This window comes from Syzygium oleosum, unplaced genomic scaffold (genome assembly GCF_021117445.2).
Source record: "Syzygium oleosum isolate NSW1041296 unplaced genomic scaffold, Sole_v2.1 Sole_v2.18, whole genome shotgun sequence".
NCBI classification, from domain to species: domain Eukaryota; kingdom Viridiplantae; phylum Streptophyta; class Magnoliopsida; order Myrtales; family Myrtaceae; genus Syzygium; species Syzygium oleosum.
Genome location: NW_026607502.1, coordinates 5,618,414 through 5,638,516, shown reverse-complemented (window position 1 = coordinate 5,638,516; position 20,103 = coordinate 5,618,414). Strand labels below are relative to the sequence as shown.

Here is a 20,103-nt window from a genome sequence, read left to right as displayed (position 1 = left end):
TTAATGTTGTTTCTCACTTATTTGATAGTATTGCAATTTCGACAGTTCGAGTAACTTTCATTGTTTGGTTTTGAGCATTCCCAATTGAGTGGTACAATCTTTTCTATGAATTTATAAATTCATATTTTGAAAGTGGTAAAAATTTAATCGAGTATATTTATGAAAGAGCATATTTCTTGCATAAATTGGATTGAGCTTTTACTATTTTATTAGTCAGTTAACAAGGCATTTTGAAATATTTGAAATAATCTTTTGTGAATGTCTTGATTAAATGCTTTGTTAATGGAATTGTCAAAAGCTATATGTATCGGTTTGTGAAATGCTTCAAGAAATGCACTCTATTGATAAATGCAATTGAGAAAGATTATATGATTTGGTTTGTGAAATCGGTTTATGAGATGAATTATGGATTTGTTTTGTGGCTTATTAAACAATGATATTAGTGGATTATGCTCATGAACCCATTGAGGGGGTAAGTAAGCACATTATTATCATGACATCCTTCTAGGCCGAATCACCGGTTGATAGAGGTGGAGACCTAACATAGGGGGTAAATTTGGTTGCCTTTGTTATAGGGGTTAAGCGTGACCATAAATAGATGTTGAGCATTAGATTACTCAATGGATGTATCATTGACGTTGATTTGATTGAGATTGATCAATAGAATAGACTATTAATTGTTGATTTTTTCAATTGAACTTATATGTAAAATGTTTATGTTGAAATATATCACTCACTTTTGATATTTTAAGTATATTGTATTCTGAATTTGAAATTGATGGTTATATTTGAGGCTACGTCCTTCGGTTGAAAGGATGGCCATGTCAACTGCCCATGAACTTTTAGAGTTGGGGGTGTGATATTTATGGGTATCGGAGTTTAGGTTATAATCTAATTATATAGATTTTCTGGGAGTGGTGAGATTGTGTGATAGTTTCTAATGTGCTAATATTTTAAGCTTTAGTGGTGGACATGGAGGATCCTCCAGTGAAAACGCAAAGGATTCAGCATTTGCATAGAGATCCTCTTGGTGAAGCAGTTCAAGACAAGAATATAGGTGAAGTTTATGGAAATTATGACTATGGTTCTGGTACATCGAGAAGTTCTTCACTAGGAGCTGAAAGAACTACACGTAAGATTAGTGAGCAAGGACTCAGCAAGCCTTGGTATGAAACTGGAGGTAGTGTTGCTCAATCACCATCCAGCCAAAGAAATGGTTATAGTGGGATGCATGGGTTTTCAAGTTACTAGCCCTCTAAATCTGCAAGCGTTGATTCTCATCTTCAGCCATCACATGGCATCACAAATGGTAATCAGAGCTTAGGAGTAGAGATGTTGGCAATGTTCCTAGTGAGAGTGAGCGTGCATTGGACGGTTGTCAATCAATTTGTCAGCAAGATATTGGCAACAATGGTATCAGAGCTTAGTTATGATTTGTTTGAGGCTGCGTAGAGGACAGTCGTGTCATCTCCCCTGTTTTTGTAGGATTTGGGGTGTGTCAATTAATGCATTATTTTGCTGTCCATGCGGATTGCTTGCCATAATTAATTGTCATATTAAATGCCACAAAATTAAAATGGACTACGATTGCCGGCTCGATTCAGACCAATTCGGCAGCCGTGGATCAGCAGCTCAAACAGGTCTGAGGTTGAAACTCGATGGATTCAGCAAGCGGCATGAGGACGGCGGATGTGCTTCTGGAGTGGTCTGGACAGTGATCGAAAGTCGGCGATGTTGGCTCATTTTCGCTCGACGATGCAGTCCGTGAACAAGGGGAGAGCAGAGGACTAAAACAGCTCCACGGATGATGAAACCCGTTTCCTGTTTTTCTCTCTCGGTTTCTTTTTATCAGCCGAGAGCTCAACCCACCGAATCCTCTCACGTTTTGTTCACTCTCTTGTTCCTTTTATTCTCTGCTTGCTTTAGTAGGTTTGGAAAGGAAAAGAAAAATTGTTAAATGATTGAAAAGTTAGAATGATTAGGATAATGATGTCACTAACAGTTCTTGACAATTTGGGTCATCTTGTTAGTTTTGATTTTCCTTTATCTTATATAAAAAGATAGCTATTAATGCATTACTCTGCTGTCCATGTCAAGATTCGCATCATTTGCCATAGTTTATTGTCGAAGTAAGCGTCAGAGATATTTAGGCAAAATTTAACGAGGAAAAGTCAATCAGTCTTACGGAAAACTGCGAAGAATGCTTAATAAGTGTTCCAGAATACTTAGAAAATATGCAGCACCGGATGCAAGCGCACCCGCCTCCTTGAGAACTCCCCGGTCGAATATATTTTATATGCAAGACCCGAAACGTTTTGCTCTTAAATTACTAGACTTCATCTTCTGGTCTAACTGACCTGAAGAACCAATAGATGACAGGAAGTCCTCCTTCTATTACAAACAAAAGCAGCATAAATTCTTTTCAAACATGATTGATACAGGCAAGATACGTTTATTTCATAGAATTGAAATGAGCAGTCTTGAGACTAATAAAGATCTATCTCAACATGTAGAGCTCTGGAGTGGACAATCTCGGCCTGGGAATGGCGACCAGGGGCTTCATTTTCTTGACCACAAGCCCGAACTTGTCCGAGAATTCCAGCTGTGCTCCTGGCGGTAATTCCCACTCGAATGAATGCAGAAGAGAGGCCAAAACATACGGTAGTATCCTCTCTGCCAGCGCCAGCCCGTCACACATCCTTCGACCGGAACCGAAGGGCATGTACGTGAAGTTGTTGCCCGAGAGATCGTACTTGCTGGGATCTTCCAAGAACCTCTCAGGTCTGAACTCTGACGGCTTGTCCCAAATCTTGGGGTCCCGTTGGATATAACCCACGTTCAAGAATATGTTGCTGCCCTTCGGAATTGTGTAACCACCGACGACACAGGAAGCATGTGGGGTCCGAGGCACCAACAAGGGCAGCACCGGGTGCAAGCGAAATGCCTCCTTGATGACAGCATGGAGGTACTTTAATTTGGGCAAGTGGTGCTCTTCGACCATCTTATCCTTCCCCACGACTTCTGTCAATTCGTGGACTACTTTGTTCATCACATTACCGTTCTGCAGCAACTCTGCCATCACCCACTCGACCGTTGTTGAAGTTGTATCAGTTCCACCAACCACGATGTCCTATTCCACAAATTCGAAGTGTCAACAGAAAGAGTAAATTGCTGTCAGGTTTAATGAAGCTGAATACATAATATATCACTGTAATAGAGAAGAATCAACCTTCTAGGATACGAAACAAAGGGTATGGAAAGAGATTTCAATCTGAACATGATACGACCAACTTCATTTGAAAATTGACACAAAATAATTGAAATACTTTTGCATTATATCAACTTTACTATATTTGTTTCACTAATGTCCAAGACGCTGGATGAAAATAATGGTAATCTAGTCATAATCGCTTGACAATAACTCATGATTATGTTGGCCAAAATATGAAATGAAATCAACCAACAACAGAGTTGCAGAAGAGGATTAAGTATACTTACTAGTGCATCAGGTCATTAAATAATAATGTACATTCATATAAGAACTAGTCACCTAGCTTAATAAACTTACCATATGAATGGCTTTGAGTGCTTCATTCTTGTCCATTGGAGACTCCTTATCTTCAAGATCCATCTCCGTGTCCAGGAAAATCTGCAAAAAGTCCTTTTTTTGTTCACTGCCTTTAGATTCTCCGTCCTGCTGCTTGAACAGTTCATTTGTTTTTCCTTCGGTGGCGCAATCGATAGCAGACTGAATAAAATCATCAAACCACTTATGCACCATTTTCATGTCCCTTTCGACTCCTTGCAAGTCAAGCCAAGCGAGTGCTGGGAAAAAGTCCGAAATATTCGGTCTACCTGCGAGCACCATGAGTTCAGCTACCACCTTTCGAAACTCGGCCCCCACAGCCTCGCTCTTCTCTCCCTTAAGCGTCCCTCCCCATAGCATCGCCATCATCACGTTAATCAAGATCAGAAGTGCCGATTCACCGATACCTACCGGCACCTCGGATTTTTTGTACAGATCACTCAGAGCTTTCCTGACCTCTTGCCTTCTCAAACCATAACAGGCGTCAAGGCTCGCGTTGCTCATCATCTGCCGTATGAACAGCTTGCGGAGATTCCTCCAATAAGGCCCCTGGCTTGAGAAGGTAATGTCCCTTCTGCCGTATGATCCAATGGTAGCGGCTATGTTCGGATCCCGATTGGCGAACGTTGTGTCCTTGTCCCGCACAATTTCTTTGGCCAGCAATGGGGAGTTAACCACGACATATAACTTGCTTCCGAGCCAGAGTTTGTAGATGGGGCCGTAGGTCTCAGCCAATTCAGCGAATTTCCGGTGGAGCTCGGTCCCTAGGAATGGGAGGTACCCAAGGAACGGCATGCCTCGGGGGCCCGGCGGGAATGGAGCCGTCCCATTTTTTCTTCTCCAGAATAAAGAGAAAAAACTAAGAGCTGTGATTGCTATGACAAGCAGTGTTGTAGTAGCTCTAGGAATTGCATCATTCGCTTCTTTAGCAGGCCACAACCACGGCCAGGCACCTTCCGAATCTCTGCTCGACATTTCGGCTTGCGACAACGGGATGCGGATCGGTTGAACGAGAGCGAGGAAGATTCTGGCCACACCAAACATAGGTCTTTCTAGGGACAGTCTGATCTCTGATAGATGATATAGGAAGAAAGTCAACGGTTCTAGTGACACACTTACACACGAACAATTATTGAAGGCAACAAATAATTTTTTATGTGATCAGTTACATGTTACAACTTACAAGAAACTCGACCTTCAATGCATAAATAATTACTAATTTGTTTTGCTCATTCTTATCATTCCATATAAAGAAGGATTAATACTACGAAAAATTTCAAGCTGGTACATCTATAACAAATTTATCCAAAATTAACTTTTTTAACACCAAAAACCCTAAACTGGTACACCTGTGACAAATTTACCTCAAACTGGTACACTTGTGATAAATTTACCTTCCGTTAAAATGGATTTATACTACGAAAAATCATAAAGTAGTAAATTTGTGATAAACAGGAGGGTAAAACCCTAAGCTAGTACACCCGTCAACTACCATATATCATCCAACTTAGCAATTTGACGATAAAATTTAACAGAAACTAACGAATTGTAAATTGTTGCAGATGTAACAGTTTGGGATTTTTTGTGATATTAACCCTATAAAGAATAAAGGGCAAGTTTGAACGTAACTGTTGTAAAAGTAAACGGTGATCTTTGGAATCAACTCAGAAATCAACTTAAAGTATAATATGAGAGAAAGGAAGAGATAAGAGAGAAGTGGGAAGCAAATGTTAACCCGTTTACTCACCTCAACAAGTTTACAAAAGCCTCTATTTATAGGCTAGAGGGTACATGAACAATATAAGTACATTGTACATGAATGTATGTGTTCATGTATACTATTAATGGAGGAGGTGATCATGTACATTGAAAGAGGGAATGTATAGAACTATTCATGGAATGGTGAAAAGTGATACATCCACATCATACAATCTATTGGGATAAGTACAGCGTAAGTGCCATAACTTTTTTTTGGCTCACTTGAGTGCCATAACTTTCAAAAAAATGATCACTTAAGTGCCACTTACAAGCTGGTCGTGAGGGCCCGAAACCGCGACTTTTCCGACAGAATAATGACCTTCCCGGTGAGGCGAGCACCACCAGCTTGAAGAGGGGGTGTCGGTGAATCATTCCATGGCCTCCGTTCATCTCGAAATTTCCGTTTTAGCCTCCGTTGACGAAGGTAAAAATGCTTCGTAGTCACACAATTTATCGAACCGATTTGTGTGACTACGAAGCATTTTTACCTTCGTCAACGGAGGCTAAAACGGAAATTTTGAGACAAACGGAGGCCATGGAATGATTCACCGACACCCCCTCTTCAAGCTGGTGGTGCTCGCCTCACCGGGAAGGTCACCGTTCGACCGGAAAAGCCGCGGTTTCGAGCCCTCACGACCAGCTTGTCAGAGGGGTTGGTCGTGAGGGCCCGAAACCGCGGATTTTCCAGCCAAACGGTGACCTTCCCGGCGAGGTGAGCACCACCAGATTGAAGAGGGGGTGTCGGTGAATCATTCTATAGCCTCCGTTCGTCTCGAAATTTCCGTTTTAGTCTCCGTTGACGAAGGTAAAAATGCTTCGTAGTCACACAAATCGGCTCGATAAATGTGTGACTACGAAGCATATTTACCTTCGTCAACGGAGGCTAAAACGGAAATTTCGAGATGAACGGAGGCCATGGAATGATTCACCGACACCCCCTCTTCAAGCTGGTGGTGCTCGCCTCACCGGGAAGGTCATTGTTCGGCCGAAAAAGCTGCGGTTTCGGGCCCCTACGACCAGCTCGTAAGTTGCACTTAAGTGATTTTTTTTTGAAAGTTATGGCACTCAAGTGAGCAAAAAAAAAGTTATGGCACTTAAGTGTCATCCGTACAAAAGTTATGGCACTTGCGTTGTACTTATCCCCAATGTATTTATAACACTCCCCCTTGGATGTTCACCTTTTATTATACGCTGTTTAGATTGCCTCATTAAAAAAAAACTTTGCCAAGAAAAACCCAGTGGGACAAAAACTTGGCGAAGGGAAAAAGAGTACAGTGCGTATAATACTCCCCCTCATTTTAATAGTCATTGCACTTAGGCTGCCTTATTAGAAAACCTTTGGTAAGTAAAAACCCTGTGGGAAAAAAAAACTTAGCAAAGGAAAACAGAGTACAGCCATAAACCTTATGGGTTCCATCCTTCAGGGATGGTTAATTCGCTCCCCTTGATTGAAGTAGTCGTCCAAGCCGACGCATTCCTATTCCATATACAAGTTTTTCAAATGTGGAAGTAGGTAGGGATTTAGTGAACAAATCTGCAAGATTGTCACTAGAGCGAATTTGATGGATATCTATTTCACCTTTTTCTTGGAGTTCATGCGGGTAAAATAACTTAGGTGAATATGTTTAGTTCTGTCACTTTTGACAAATCCATCACGCATTTGTGCAATGCAAGCCGCATTATCCAAAAAAAGTATAGTCGGGGCATCATGAATTGAGGATAAGCCACATGAATCTTGAATGTGATGTATCAAAGTTCTTAACCAAACACATTCTTTGGCAATTTCAAATAGTGCAATAATCTCAAAATGATTTGAGGAAGTAGCAACCATACTTTGTTTTACTGACTTCCATGAAACTGCCGTGCCTCCACAGAGGAACACATAACCAGTCTGTGACTTGGCATTATGAGGATCAGACATATAGCCAGCATCTGAATATCCCACCAATGTTAAATCTCTGTTTCTTTGGTAAAATAAACCAAGGCCAACAGTTCCTTGGAGGTAATGTAGGATATGTTTAACACCATTCCAATGTCTTCGGGTTGGATTGGCACTGTGTCTAGCTAGAACATTTACTGCAAATGCAATATTAGGCCTGGTGCCATTTGCAAGATATAACAGTGCTCCTATGGCGCTAAGATAGGGAACTTCAGGTCCTAACCTATCCTCGCTTTCCTCTTTAGGTCTAAATGGGTCTTTGTCCACTTCAAGTGAACGGACCACCATTGGTGCGCTGAGAGGATGAGATTTATCCATATAAAATGTCTCCAATATCCTTTTTGTATAATTAGACTGGTGCAATAAAACTCCTTCTAGGAGGTGCTCGATCTGCAGGCCGAGACAATACTTGGTTTGACCCAAGTCTTTCATTTGAAATTCCTTCTTTAGGTAGGAACGAGTTTCTTTGAGCTCTTTTAGAGTTCCAGTTATATTCAGGTCATCAACATATACAGATATGATGGCAAAGCCATTTGGTGACCTTTTTATGAATACACAAGGACATATTATATTGTTTACATATCCCTACTTCAGGAGGTAATAACTTAACCGGTTGTACCACATGCGACCGGATTGTTTAAGACCATATAATGATGTTTGCAATTTAATACTATACATGTTGTGATTTTCATTCTTTCCCATATGGGGAATTGGAAATCCTTCAGGGACTTTTATATATATATATATATCAGTGTCAAGTGACCCATACAAACATGCAGTCACAACATCCATTAAGTGCATATCTAGATTCATATTTTCTGTCATACTGATCAAATAACTTAACGTAATGTTGTCCATTACGGGAGAATAAGTGACATCAAAGTCTATACTGAGTCTCTGCGAAAACCCTTGGGCAACTAGTCTCGCTTTATATCTTACCACCTCATTCTTTTCATTGTATTTTCTTACAAACACCCATTTATATCCAACAGGGATAACATCTTTGGGTGTTCGGACAACAGGTCCAAAAACACAACGTTTATTAAGCGAGTCTAGTTCTGCCTTAATTGTCTCCTTCCATTTATTCCAATTTGAACGCTTCTGGCATTCAAGAATGGATTTTGGTTCTGGATCCAGATTATCTTTTGAGACAGTGAGCGCTACTGAGGAGGCAAAGGAGTTGTCGACGACAATTGTAATTCTATCATATCTTACTCCCGTATTCATATAATTTACTGCAACTTCTATGTTTAAATCAACCAAATCCTCTTCGTTTCCCATATCAATAGGATTTGGCCGTTCCGTATTCCCGGGATTGTTATTTGGGGCAGCTTCACTAATTTCACCGGGATTGCATTTCTCTACAGAAGGCGCATTGGGTGACTGAATGTTTTTTCTTTTCCGTGGATTTATGTCTTTAGCTCATGTGGGTCGTCCACACTTACGGCGTTGACTAGGCTCATCAGACATTTTTGGTCCCAAAGGGATCTCCACTCTAGGTGGTGCGTTTTCGTCAGGAATATGGGACTTAGTCACCCCTTTATGATCAGTAAATGCACATGGCAGTTCACTTGCTAAATTTCGCAAGTTAATAATCTTCTGAACTTCAAGTTCAGTTGTGCTTGTACGTGGATCAAGGTAATTCAATTGATGTTCCTTCCAGGAAATTTCACGGCATTCCTTAAGCTTCAAGCTTTCTCCCCCTAATGTCGGGAAATATGCCTCATCAAATATACAATCAGCGAACCGGGCAGTAAACAAGTCGCCCGTCTAGGGCTCCAAATATTTTATAATAGATGGAGACTCATATCTCACATAAATGCCAAGTCGACGTTGAGGCCCCATTTTGGAACGCTGTGGAGGTGGTATAAGAACATATACGGCACAACCAAATATTCGCAGATGAGAAACATCAGGTCACATCCACGTACAAGTTGAATCAGGGAGTATTCATGATATGCAGTAGGTCAAATTCTAATCAGTGCTGCAATGTGCAATATCGCATGTCCCCATAAACTAAAGGGTAATTTGGCCCTCAACAGCAACGGTATAGCAATCATTTTCAGGCGTTTAATTAAAGTTTCTGCTAGGCCGTTCTGTGTGTGAGTATGTGGCACAGGATGCTCCACGTCCATCCTAATGGCCATACATTAGTCATCAAAAGCCTTAGACATAATCTCACCAACATTATCTAACCGGATCTTCTTGTGACATTTCAAATTTCGATCCATTTGGGATTCATGAAATGAATGATTTCATTAATGCGCTTGTAGTTAAATCTCACCCGGAATTGATCACTCTCGGGATACTGACCATTACGGAAAGGCTAATTAGGGATTTAAGTTCGCGTGATCAAAGAACTTGACCATGAACCAACTATCGACCATAAGGATTGTCGAGGGGATATTTTGGGCCAATACAGGCCGATCTTAGAATGGTTATAGATCGATTCGTCAGTAACACAAAAATGGATCGCGGGTGATTCTGCCTTGCCATGATGTGAATTTGCGAACGATCCTAAAACCTATTCCGAACGATCGCGTCCTTAGGAACTAGTGATTGATCCTCGCAATTACATGACAATCGAGGTCGCCATAGTTCGAGTGAATTTACATGCGTAACTCCCAAAAGCCGCCTGTTAGTTTGAGATGCACTCAAGTCGCGTTAGTTTGATTTTAGCTATTTCTTGGAATCCGATCTTGGGTATTGAATTTCTCGAAGGTTCACAACTAATTAATTGGACGACGTCACAATTTGCTTGGCCAACCTAGGAATTGATCAGATTTGTCGGAAAATTTGGAAATTGGACCGGGAGTGGAAAATTATTGTTTTTCCCTTGGAATTGTGTGAAGGCTATTGGTTATGTGGGAAGGGCTTAATGGTCTTTGTACAGCCTCCATTATGGCCGAATTTCATGGACTAAAATGCCCTTATCCTCTTGGCTCTTTTCCTTTTTCACCGTTGGATATTTTGAGGATGGAAGTGATCTTGACCATTGATTGTGGATGAGCTTGGTTTGTAGCCCTTGGATCTTGTTCTAGAGGAGAGGGTAGGATGGTCTTTTTGCTTGGGGTAGTTAGCACCAATTATTGGTGTCACCCTTTTTCTTTCTTTCTTTTCTCTCTCTCCCTCATTCTCCTCTCTCCCTCACGCCAAAGCCACCACCAGCCCCATCTTTCTCTCCCCATGGCCGAACCTTCCTTCTCCCTTGCACGCGCCGTGCGATCAGGCACAGCCGGAACCGCTCGTCGCCGTTCAGCCTCGACGGAGTGGCCGTTCGTTGCTGCTGCTATCCGCCCCCCATGCTGTCCCTTGTTCTTGCTTAATCTTGGCTTTTAGTGAGGTAAGTGATCCTCTAAACCTTAATTAGGCTTATGGGTACTTGTAGACTTGTTTAGGGGTTAATTAGAGGTAAATTCGGAGCTATTTTGAGCTGAATGGTGAGTTGAACATGTGGACTGATTTGGGGTTGATGGTTGGACAAATTGGTGAGGTTTTAGAGCCCACATTAGGGGCTGAGCATGGTTGGATTGAATGCTTAGGATAGTGGATTTATTTGGTGAAATTCGTAGCTTAAATGTAGTATTTTGTGGATGTACTTAGAAATGGTATTATGGCTGATATATGGTTGGTTTATGATAATCTAGAGATCAATTTAGGGGCTGAGCATTGTTAGTTTGAGAGTGGGAAATTCGTGGGCCTTTGCCATTGAAATTTTGGCTTGAATTGTGACTTATGATGTGTTTGCTTGACAAGAGTGATGTGGCTGATTTGCTTGCTGTTTTTGGTGAGTGGAATTGAGAACTTGAGCATGATGGTATGTGTGATTAATGGGCTGAGTTGTGTTGGTTTCATTGTGACCAAGCTTGCTTAGTAAAAATGAATCAATTAGTGAGCATTGTGGCTGAATTGGTGCTTGCTTTGAATGAATTAAATTGATTGGTAATCGTGTACATGTGAGTGGCATTGAGAATGTGGGATGTGGTCTATGAGAGTATTAATCCCTGAGGCATGTTTACGCGGGGAATAGAGATTGAATCGAAAGATGGTACAAGTAGGATCGTATAATCCCTGAGGCGTGTTTACGCGAGGAATTGGATAAGTCCTGAGGCGTGTTACGCGGGACGAGCCTGAGGCATGTTTACGCGGGCTAAGAAAGTGTGAATGACCTGAGGCGTGTTACACGGGTCAAGTGAGAATGTTGACCCTGAGGCGTGTTTACGCGGGCTAAGAAAGTCTAGAGAGCCTGAGGTGTGTTTACGCGGGCTAAGAAAGTGTGAATGACTTGAGGCGTGTTACGCGGGTCAAGTTAGAATGTTGAGCTTGAGGCGTGTTTACGCGGGCTGAGAAAGAAAGTTGGACCTGAGGCGTGTTTACGCGGGTTGCAACTAAGTTGGACATATGTATTCGAAGGTTGGACAATTATGAGGTGGAGAGTGTGAGACTGAATCGTGTTCGGATTAGTGTTGATGCTTGTGCATAATTTAGCCATGTTATGAGATAGTGTGTGACTTGTGATGATTGTTTGTTATTGTGATCAGAATAACGTGTAGGGTTCTGCTTATGCCAAGAAGGTAAGGCATCTGTGTTTGTGAATGTGATAGCATGTTGAGTGTTGGTTGTTTGTGTGTTAAAACTTTTCTGGAGGTACGTGTTAGCCTAGGTAGGGTTTAGGGTTTTGCTTATTGAGAAGTGTCTCATGGTTGTAAACCAAACCATTTTAGACCCCCAGTCGAGACAATGAATATCCCTCCTCCACAATGTTTTGAGATCCCGATGCACACGGATCATACAATTTTGGAGTACCATATAGATGAGAACCTTACTTTGATTAAGCGTACCAGTATAGTTTGGGTAGAGGTGGGTGAACAATTGTGGTCACCCCATACCCATGTAGCATGGTGCTTCCGAGACGTGCTAGACAAGTTCGGGCCAGTGCGAGGTTTCGATGTCCCATTCGATGGAGTAGGTGATTGGGACCCGTCGGCTATACCTCCCCCCGAGGGCGAGTTGACCAGTACAAGCACCGGTCTTGCGGAGTCTGGGCACCAATTTGCACCTTTGGAGTTAGATCAGATGGAGGTAGCCTTCGAACCAATACCCGAGGAGCCTCATCAAGAGGAAGCACCGATAGAGTCAGACCCGGAGGAAGAGTTGATGGAGCTGGAGTCGGAAGAAGACCCCGAAGAAGACCCGGAGGAAGCTTCCGAAGAAGATCCCGAAGAGATGGAGCCAGAAGAAGAGCCCAAGGAGGAACCCTCGATAGAAATCTCAGTAGAATCAGAGTCTAAGGATGAACCGATTGAGATAGAGACAGATTCTGAGCCATCAGAGGAGTGGGCAGATGCTGAGGAGACGGACCTTGACTCTAAAGGTTCTGACCCTAGTTGGACTCCCTCTAGGTCTCGTAGGGGTTAGTTAAAGCGGAGTAGGGGTTGGAAGCATTTTTAGGAAGTTGTCTTTTTTTTTTTTTTGGGTAAGGTAGGAAGTTGTCTTTTGATGGTTGCTAACCCAAGTAATTGGTATGCTTGTAATCAATGGATAATGTAAGTTGTGGATTATGTTTATATTGATCTCCCAGTACCCCTCTCTTTAAATTTTGTCTGGGTGTTTTAAGTGCTTTTGCTGGCGCATTATCTCTAGTGTATTGTGAGGTCGGCGACGAGTCCTGGGACGACGCGTTCGATGCGACCGCCGTGGGGTGTCATGGGCTTGTTAGGGTTCGAGGCGTGACACTTCTGGATCGGGTAATCAGTGAATTGCGCATGTAATTTAATTAGCTGAGCAAGTAATTTTGCGAAGGCCATATTACGTGTTGACAACAGGTCAACATATGTCCATCGTGTTGAAGCATCAATCAGGACCATGATGTACCTGAAAGGTCCACATGCGGGGTGGATAGGCCCATAGATACCTCCTTGAATTCTATGCAAAAATGTAGGAGATTCCACCCTTACTTTAATATGAGACGGCCGTACAATTAATTTACCCTCAACGCACGCATTGCATACATAATCAGTGGGTGAAGGGAGCCCACGATTTGTTAATGAATGCCCAACTGAATGTGTTAATATTCGGCGCATCATATTCGACCCTGGGTGATCCAAACGGTCATGCCATAATTGAAAACCTTCTGCGTTTGTGAACTTTAGGTTCATCATAACATGTTTATTACTCACATGTATGTAAGTATAGTACAACCCGGAGGAGAATGATGGTAACTTTTCCATAATTTGTTTTCTGTATCCACTCATCTGGGTTAGATATAAGTATTCTTTATCACCTTCGGTCTCGATTTCAACGTGAAACCCATTGGAACGAATATCTTTAAAGCTAAGTAGGTTCCTTTTAGACCGTGGGCAAAATAAAGCATCATTAATGAAAATTTTTGTGCCCATTGGTAGTATTACACGAGCTCTTCCGGAGCCTGTAATTATGTTACTATAGCCTGAAATAGTGGTAATATTTCCTTCACATTTTTTCAATTTCTCAAAGAACTTCCTCTGCTGGAAGATAGTACGTGTAGTACCACTGTCTACAAGACAAAGAATACCATTGTTCTCCTCGAGGTAATTGTTTAGCATCATTGATTACTAACATAAAAAGAATAAGAAATTAAATTACAATATTAAACATGAATATTATTCAAAACTAAGAGAATACATGTGAATAAACATAAACTTATAATATATATATATTGCTTAATCTAAATCACCAAAATAATCAATATCAAGAGATGTATTGTCAAGAGATGATTCTTTATTGAGGGCTTGGTTGCAACGTTGGCTTCCCTTTTTCGTTCATCTTGTTCTCGTTTATAGAGGTCAACCAGGTGCTTTGGGGTGCGACAAGTGCGAGACCAATGGCCTGCAGAACCACATCTATGACAAACATTGGCACCAACCTGGTTAGGTACTTCTGGACCTTTTTTTCTTTGTGGACCATGTTTAGGTCCTTGTGAACCTCTATCTCGGTTCTTATAAGGCTAATTTTTCAAGTTACGCCCTTTGCCCTTCCAACGTCCGTGGCTCTTGTTATTATGACGTGCAATATGTGGTTCAGGCATGGGTGTAGATCCAGTAGGACGAGAATTATTGTTTTGCATCAACAACTGGTTGTGCTTTTCAGCTACAAGTAGTGCAGAAATTAACTCCGAATGCTTGGAGTAATTCTTTGCCTTATACTACTACTGGAGTACAAGGTTATTGGTATGAAAGGTGGATAATGTTTTTTTTCAACAATTCAGTCTTTATGATCTGCTAGCCACAGAGTCTTAGTTGTGATACAATTCGGTGAATAGCAGAATTATATTCTGCTACAGACTTAAAATCTTGAAAGCGTAAGTTGATCCATTCAAACCTGGCATGAGGAAGGACCACTTCTTGTTGATGATCAAAGCGATCCTTCAGGGATTGCCATAGAACTGCAGGGTCCTCCTCAGTCAGATGCTCAACCTTTAAATCTTGATGTAAATGGTGGCGGATGAAGATAAGAGCCTTAGCCTTCTGGGCTGGAGTACAATTCGATTATGGGAGAATAGATTGACTGAGATCTAATGATGTTAAGTGTATCTTGACATCAAAAGCCCATGTTAGATAATTACTTCCGGTAATATCTAACGTTGCAAACTCTCTCTTGGTAATGTTTGACATACTTAAAAAGAAATTACAGAGATATTAGATAATGGAGAGGTAAATGTATGTTACCTTGAGTGATATCCAAGATTCTAACCGACTCGTGCTGATAACGTGTTGTGAAAGTAAACGGTGATCTTTGGAATCAACTCAGAAATCAACTTGAAGTATAATATGAGAGAAAGGAAGAGATAAGAGAGAAGTGGGAAGCAAATGTTAACCCTTTTACTAACTTCAACAAGTTGACAAAAGCCTCTATTTATAGGCTAGAGGGTACATGAATAATATAAGTACATTGTACATGAATGTATGTGTTCATGTATATTATTAATGGAGGAGGTGATCATGTATATTGAAAGAGGGAATGCATAGAACTATTCATGGAATGGTGAAAAGTGATACATCCACATCATATAATGTATTTATAACAGTAACTAATATTTTTTGCAATGTAGCAATAAGCTTTAATATTGAAGACTAAGAGTTTATCGGGAAAAGTAACAAAAAAGTCATAAACCTAATACATTGGTACTATCTTAAACTTTTCAATTGGACTAATTTAGTTTAAAATATTTTACATTTGTGCCAATTCAGTTCATCCGGCTATTTTTAATTAGAAAAGTTTGATGTGGTTCCCAAGTCAGCGGACGCTAGAGAGCAAAACGACGTCATTTCCCTTTAAAAAATAATTTTTTGGTCGAAAAAAATACCAAAACGATCTCATGCAAGTCGATCTTTGCCCAAAATTCTCACCAATTTTCCTTACATTCGATCCCGTCTTGCCATGCATCTCAAGCTAAGTCGTTCATCCGTCAATCGCCCTCCTTAATTGAGCCCCCTTTTGCCCTATGCCTTCGCCTGTCACAATTCTAGACTCACCCGTCTTTGTGGGCGAAGACCCAATTCGCCCACAACCCAATTGAAACCCGATTCGTCCATCACAATCCACAACGAACACGAGCAAGTGTTGGGGTCTTGGTTTGATTGTGTTGTCGGCAGTGTTGAGTGACAACTCTACTTGGTGGTCTTGAAGTCAGAGAAGAACGGTCAAAAGGTATGTTGTCATGGTGCCAAACTAAGTTTGTTGTCCTTGTCTTATTTTATATTGTCCATTTTCCTCGGTTTCTTCGTGTGTGTTGTTGCTGGTTGGAAGAGAAATATTCCTACATGCTTGTTGAACCTTGATAGTCACTATCACGTACCTTAGATTATACAATGAATGAGCGTGATTGTAATGACAAAACTCGGCCTTTGTTAGTTTTGTGGCGGTAGAATACTCGCAGCAATTTCACTAAAATGATAATACTTAGCCTTTGTCATATTCATTTAATAAAAATGCATAATAAAAGGTTGAGTCGGAGAGGATTCTACACTTACACTCTTGTCAAAATCTCCACAAACTTGTGGCACTTTAGGCTACAGTCATGCATAGTTAGGTCATGGTGATCAAATTATGTATGACCAGTAACATCTGCTTATGTGTTATTATGTAGCCAATCCATTATTAGGGTGCTTATAACATAAGTTTCGTTTTTTTTGGGTAGGGTCAAGATGAACGCTAAGTCAGCATGGGTTTGCTTTTTTTTGGTGAAAATTTTTCCCGTCGCCCAATGCTTGAATATGTTCGGAGGAAGTTTGATTTAGTAAAAATTGATATCAGTTCAACTAGCTATGAAAACTTCATCAGATAAATTGAGAACGGGGTAAATAGTAAGTTCGAAAAGCTTTATTTTAAGATTTCTAGAAAGTCTCTGGAAGATACGTTGACATATATATGGAATGAAAGTAGTATTGTCGATCTAGTTTTCAATTATTTGCATTATGGGTTAATTGAGCTATATACAGAAGAATTTGCAACAGATGAGATAGGTGGGGGTGATGGTCAAGGTGCTGATGTGGATGTGGGTGTGGGTGAGGATGAAGGTGAGGGTGATGGTCAGAGGATCGGCGAGGGTACTCGTGTTGATGTCAGTGTAGGTAATGAGATAGTGGTTGAGCATGAGGGTGGTTTAAACCCTGATGACTTAGTTGATGAAGCTGATTTATTTTGGATGATGATGATGATGAGACAGATTCCCTTGTCGATGTAAGATTCTTGACTGATGATGATGATTGTGATCATGAGGAGCTTCTAAAAGTAAGGAGAAACATGACGGAGTTCCGTGGGAGGGCCACAAAAGATCTTATTTCAAGGGAACCATTAGCGGGATTAGTATCATCCTAATGATTGGTCGTGGATAGTACGATTGATACCAAAGTTAGTTGTGAGATATATAGTACTATGAAGCGGATAGAGATGAGAGTTTGGGGTCTGTTGAAAAAGGAAAAGAAGACGATTTTACTAGAAGGAGAAGAAAGTTTTCGAGACACGATCCTAATTGTGTTGTGCCTATGTTTACTGTGTTTATCACATTTGATAGTAGTAGGCAATTCGAAGATGCTCTAATAATTATTCAGTGGCTAAGCGTAGGGAATAAAATTTATAAAGAATGACAATAAATTTATTATAGCAAAATGTATTAATGAAAGTTGTCCTTGGAACATTTCTAGATCTCTTGATGTTCGTACTAGATCATTTCATGTGAAGATCTACCATTCAAAATATACCTATAGCATTAGCTTAAAAAATTAGAGGGTGATAGGTTCTTGGTTGGCAAATCACTATCTTCCTACAATAGGAACAATGCCAACTATTAAAACTATTGCTTACATGGAGCGATTGGGTTTATATATAAGTATAATTTAATGTAAGAAGGCTAAGTTATTTGCTTATCAAATATTGATGTGAAACTATACGAAGGAATATGCAAAGCTATGGGGATTATGCATAAGAGTTTAGGGAGAGAAATCCTGAGAGTACTATTACATCGAATGTTGTAAAGCCTAATATGCAATATAAGGCATTTTTTGAGAGAATGTACATTTGTTTTGCTACTTGTAAGAAAGGGTTCCTTGGTGGGTGTAGGAAAATTTTGGGGTTAGATGGTTGCTTGTTGAAGGGAGTTTGTCAAGGTTAGATCTTGTATGCTATTGGAAGGGATGTGAATGATTAAATGAGTTCAATTGTTTAGGTGGTTGTCAGAGTTGAAAGTAGCGACACCTAGACGTGGTTTTTTTAACAAATTTGATGTTGATCTCAACATTTTGAACACATATGTACTAGGTTGGGACATAATTAGTGACAAACAAAAGGTAAGCTTCTTATTTAATTTTTATTAGTTATGCCTCTTAGATAGTCACACTTGGAACATATGCTTTACGTTGTAATCATCTTTTGCAGGGCCTTGTATAAACTGTGACTGAGTTGTTACTTGTAGCTGAGCATATGACGTGTGTCAGAAGTATAAGGGGATACAAATGCAAAAACTATTTGGTAGTGTGCTAAGAGCAACACTATAATGAAGTATGACGAACACTCTCAAACATTGAAGAAAATCAGTCCTAATGCGTATCATGACTTGGTTCAAATAGAGCTAAAGCGCTGGTCAAGGTCTTTCTTCACCACTGATGTGAAATGTGACATTGTTGACAACAATTTATGCGAGGCATTCAATGGAAGAATCATAGATGCTAGGTGTAAGTCCATTTACAGTATGTTGGACGAAATGCAAATAATGATAATGACAATGATGCATACACAGATGGATGCATGTGCTCCAAGAATTGTAAGAAAGTTAGAAAAAAATAGAGTTGGTGGGATGTATTGCCAAGTGATATGGAATGGTGAAACTGAATAGGAGGTGATGAATAAGGGTATGAAGCACGTGGTCAATGTATGCAAGAGCAACTATTCTTGTGGAAGATGACAACTTACTAGGATCTCTTATCCCCGGGTCATTTCTATTATAAATTATAGGCAATGGGATGCATACGAGTATATTGATGAATGTTATAAGAAGGCCGAGTTTTAGCTGCATATGAGAACATGATGATGCTAGTCCGAGAAATGAAATTTTGGAAACAGACTAATAGGGAGTCACTTGAATCACTTCCAGCCAAGGTGAATCCCGGATGACATAAACAGAAAAGATCAAGGGAGGAAGGTAAGGTGGCAAGTGGAACTAGGATGCAAGGATCATAATGAAGATGATTTGTCGAACTTACTCGAACACGAGACACATCAATTCGACACGTCTAGTTAAGAAGACTGGGTCTACATCATCGCAAACATAATTTTCAAGGCAAAAAAATTCAATTAGTACTTCCATTTTCATTGTGCCATGCTTACTTTGTCAATAAGACTTTAAACGAATATACTCTTTGCAGTTTCATGGATGTACAGACAAAGGTGCAAGTGGTAGTGATAGTGGCCCTACCGATATGAATCTTACAGGCAAAGGCGCAAGTGCTAGAAGTTGCTCGAAGAGGCAAAACTAATAGGATGTCTGGATGGGTTTAGTGTTGATATGTTGTGACTGTTTTCTTTCTTTCTTTCTTTCTTTTTTATGATGATGGGTTTAGTGTTGATGTAACTTTTTGATCTATCTTAGATGGCTATTTGTATAACAATTGTGATCAATAAAGTACTTTGCTTGTGAACCTTCCCTTATTGCAATGAAATGGGTTTGTGCATCTGTTATTTGCTCGTTTACTATATTGTGGTTGTTTGTTCATATAGTAATAAGTTGGTATTGCTATTTTTCTCATATCGTACTTCATTTCATGATAGCAAGTTATAACAACAAGAATGATATGTCTCTAGTGCTCAGGTTGAGAAATAGATTGCAAACAACTTTCACTTCATTCAGGTTCATATTTCAACATATGGACAAACACAAACCATATTACAAAAATTCATTAAAACAGCTTATATAAGACAATCAATATTAACACACCATACGGCAAGCTCATTACATCATTCATCTTTAAATTTCCAAATAGCATGTTTCTAGAATTGCTATAAACACCCATGACACAACCAACATTGTCTTTCATGTTAAATTTTGTTTATTTAGCTTTGTCGCATCTTGTTTGACACGTTTTAGCTGTGCTTTGAGAGCTTTAACTTCAATATCCATCAAACTGCCATCATCCTCATTATGGGTCGGCATTGGTTTTTCTTCAACATTGCTCCAATGAAAATCTTTTGGCACACTTCTTGTCGATTGACTAATTTCCACATCAATCTAAATAAAAAAAACCGCAACTTTCCCCAATCATGTATTTCAGGCAGCTGTGATATCTTC

General features: G+C 40.3%; 1 protein-coding gene across 1 annotated transcript; it reads right to left on the bottom strand.

The window, feature by feature from the left end:
- Window positions 1-2,497: 2,497 nt before the first annotated feature.
- On the bottom strand, window positions 2,498-4,561 carry LOC115687242 (flavonoid 3'-monooxygenase CYP75B137-like). The gene is made up of 2 exons (XM_030612731.2): window positions 3,569-4,561; window positions 2,498-3,130 (listed from the first exon to the last, which is right to left on the bottom strand). Exons 1-2 carry the CDS (start codon window positions 4,559-4,561, stop codon window positions 2,498-2,500), a joined length of 1,626 nt encoding a protein of 541 aa, XP_030468591.2.
- Between the last annotated feature and the right edge of the window lie 15,542 nt (window positions 4,562-20,103).

Bases quoted from the DNA above. Each gene is read 5' to 3' on its own strand.
- LOC115687242 (XM_030612731.2), bottom strand. From the start codon at position 4,561: ATGTCGAGCAGAGATTCGGAAGGTGCCTGGCCGTGGTTGTGGCCTGCT. The intron at 3,131-3,568 runs GTAAGTTTATTA...TTTGTGGAATAG, and splicing joins CACTCAAAGCCATTCATATG to GACATCGTGGTTGGTGGAAC.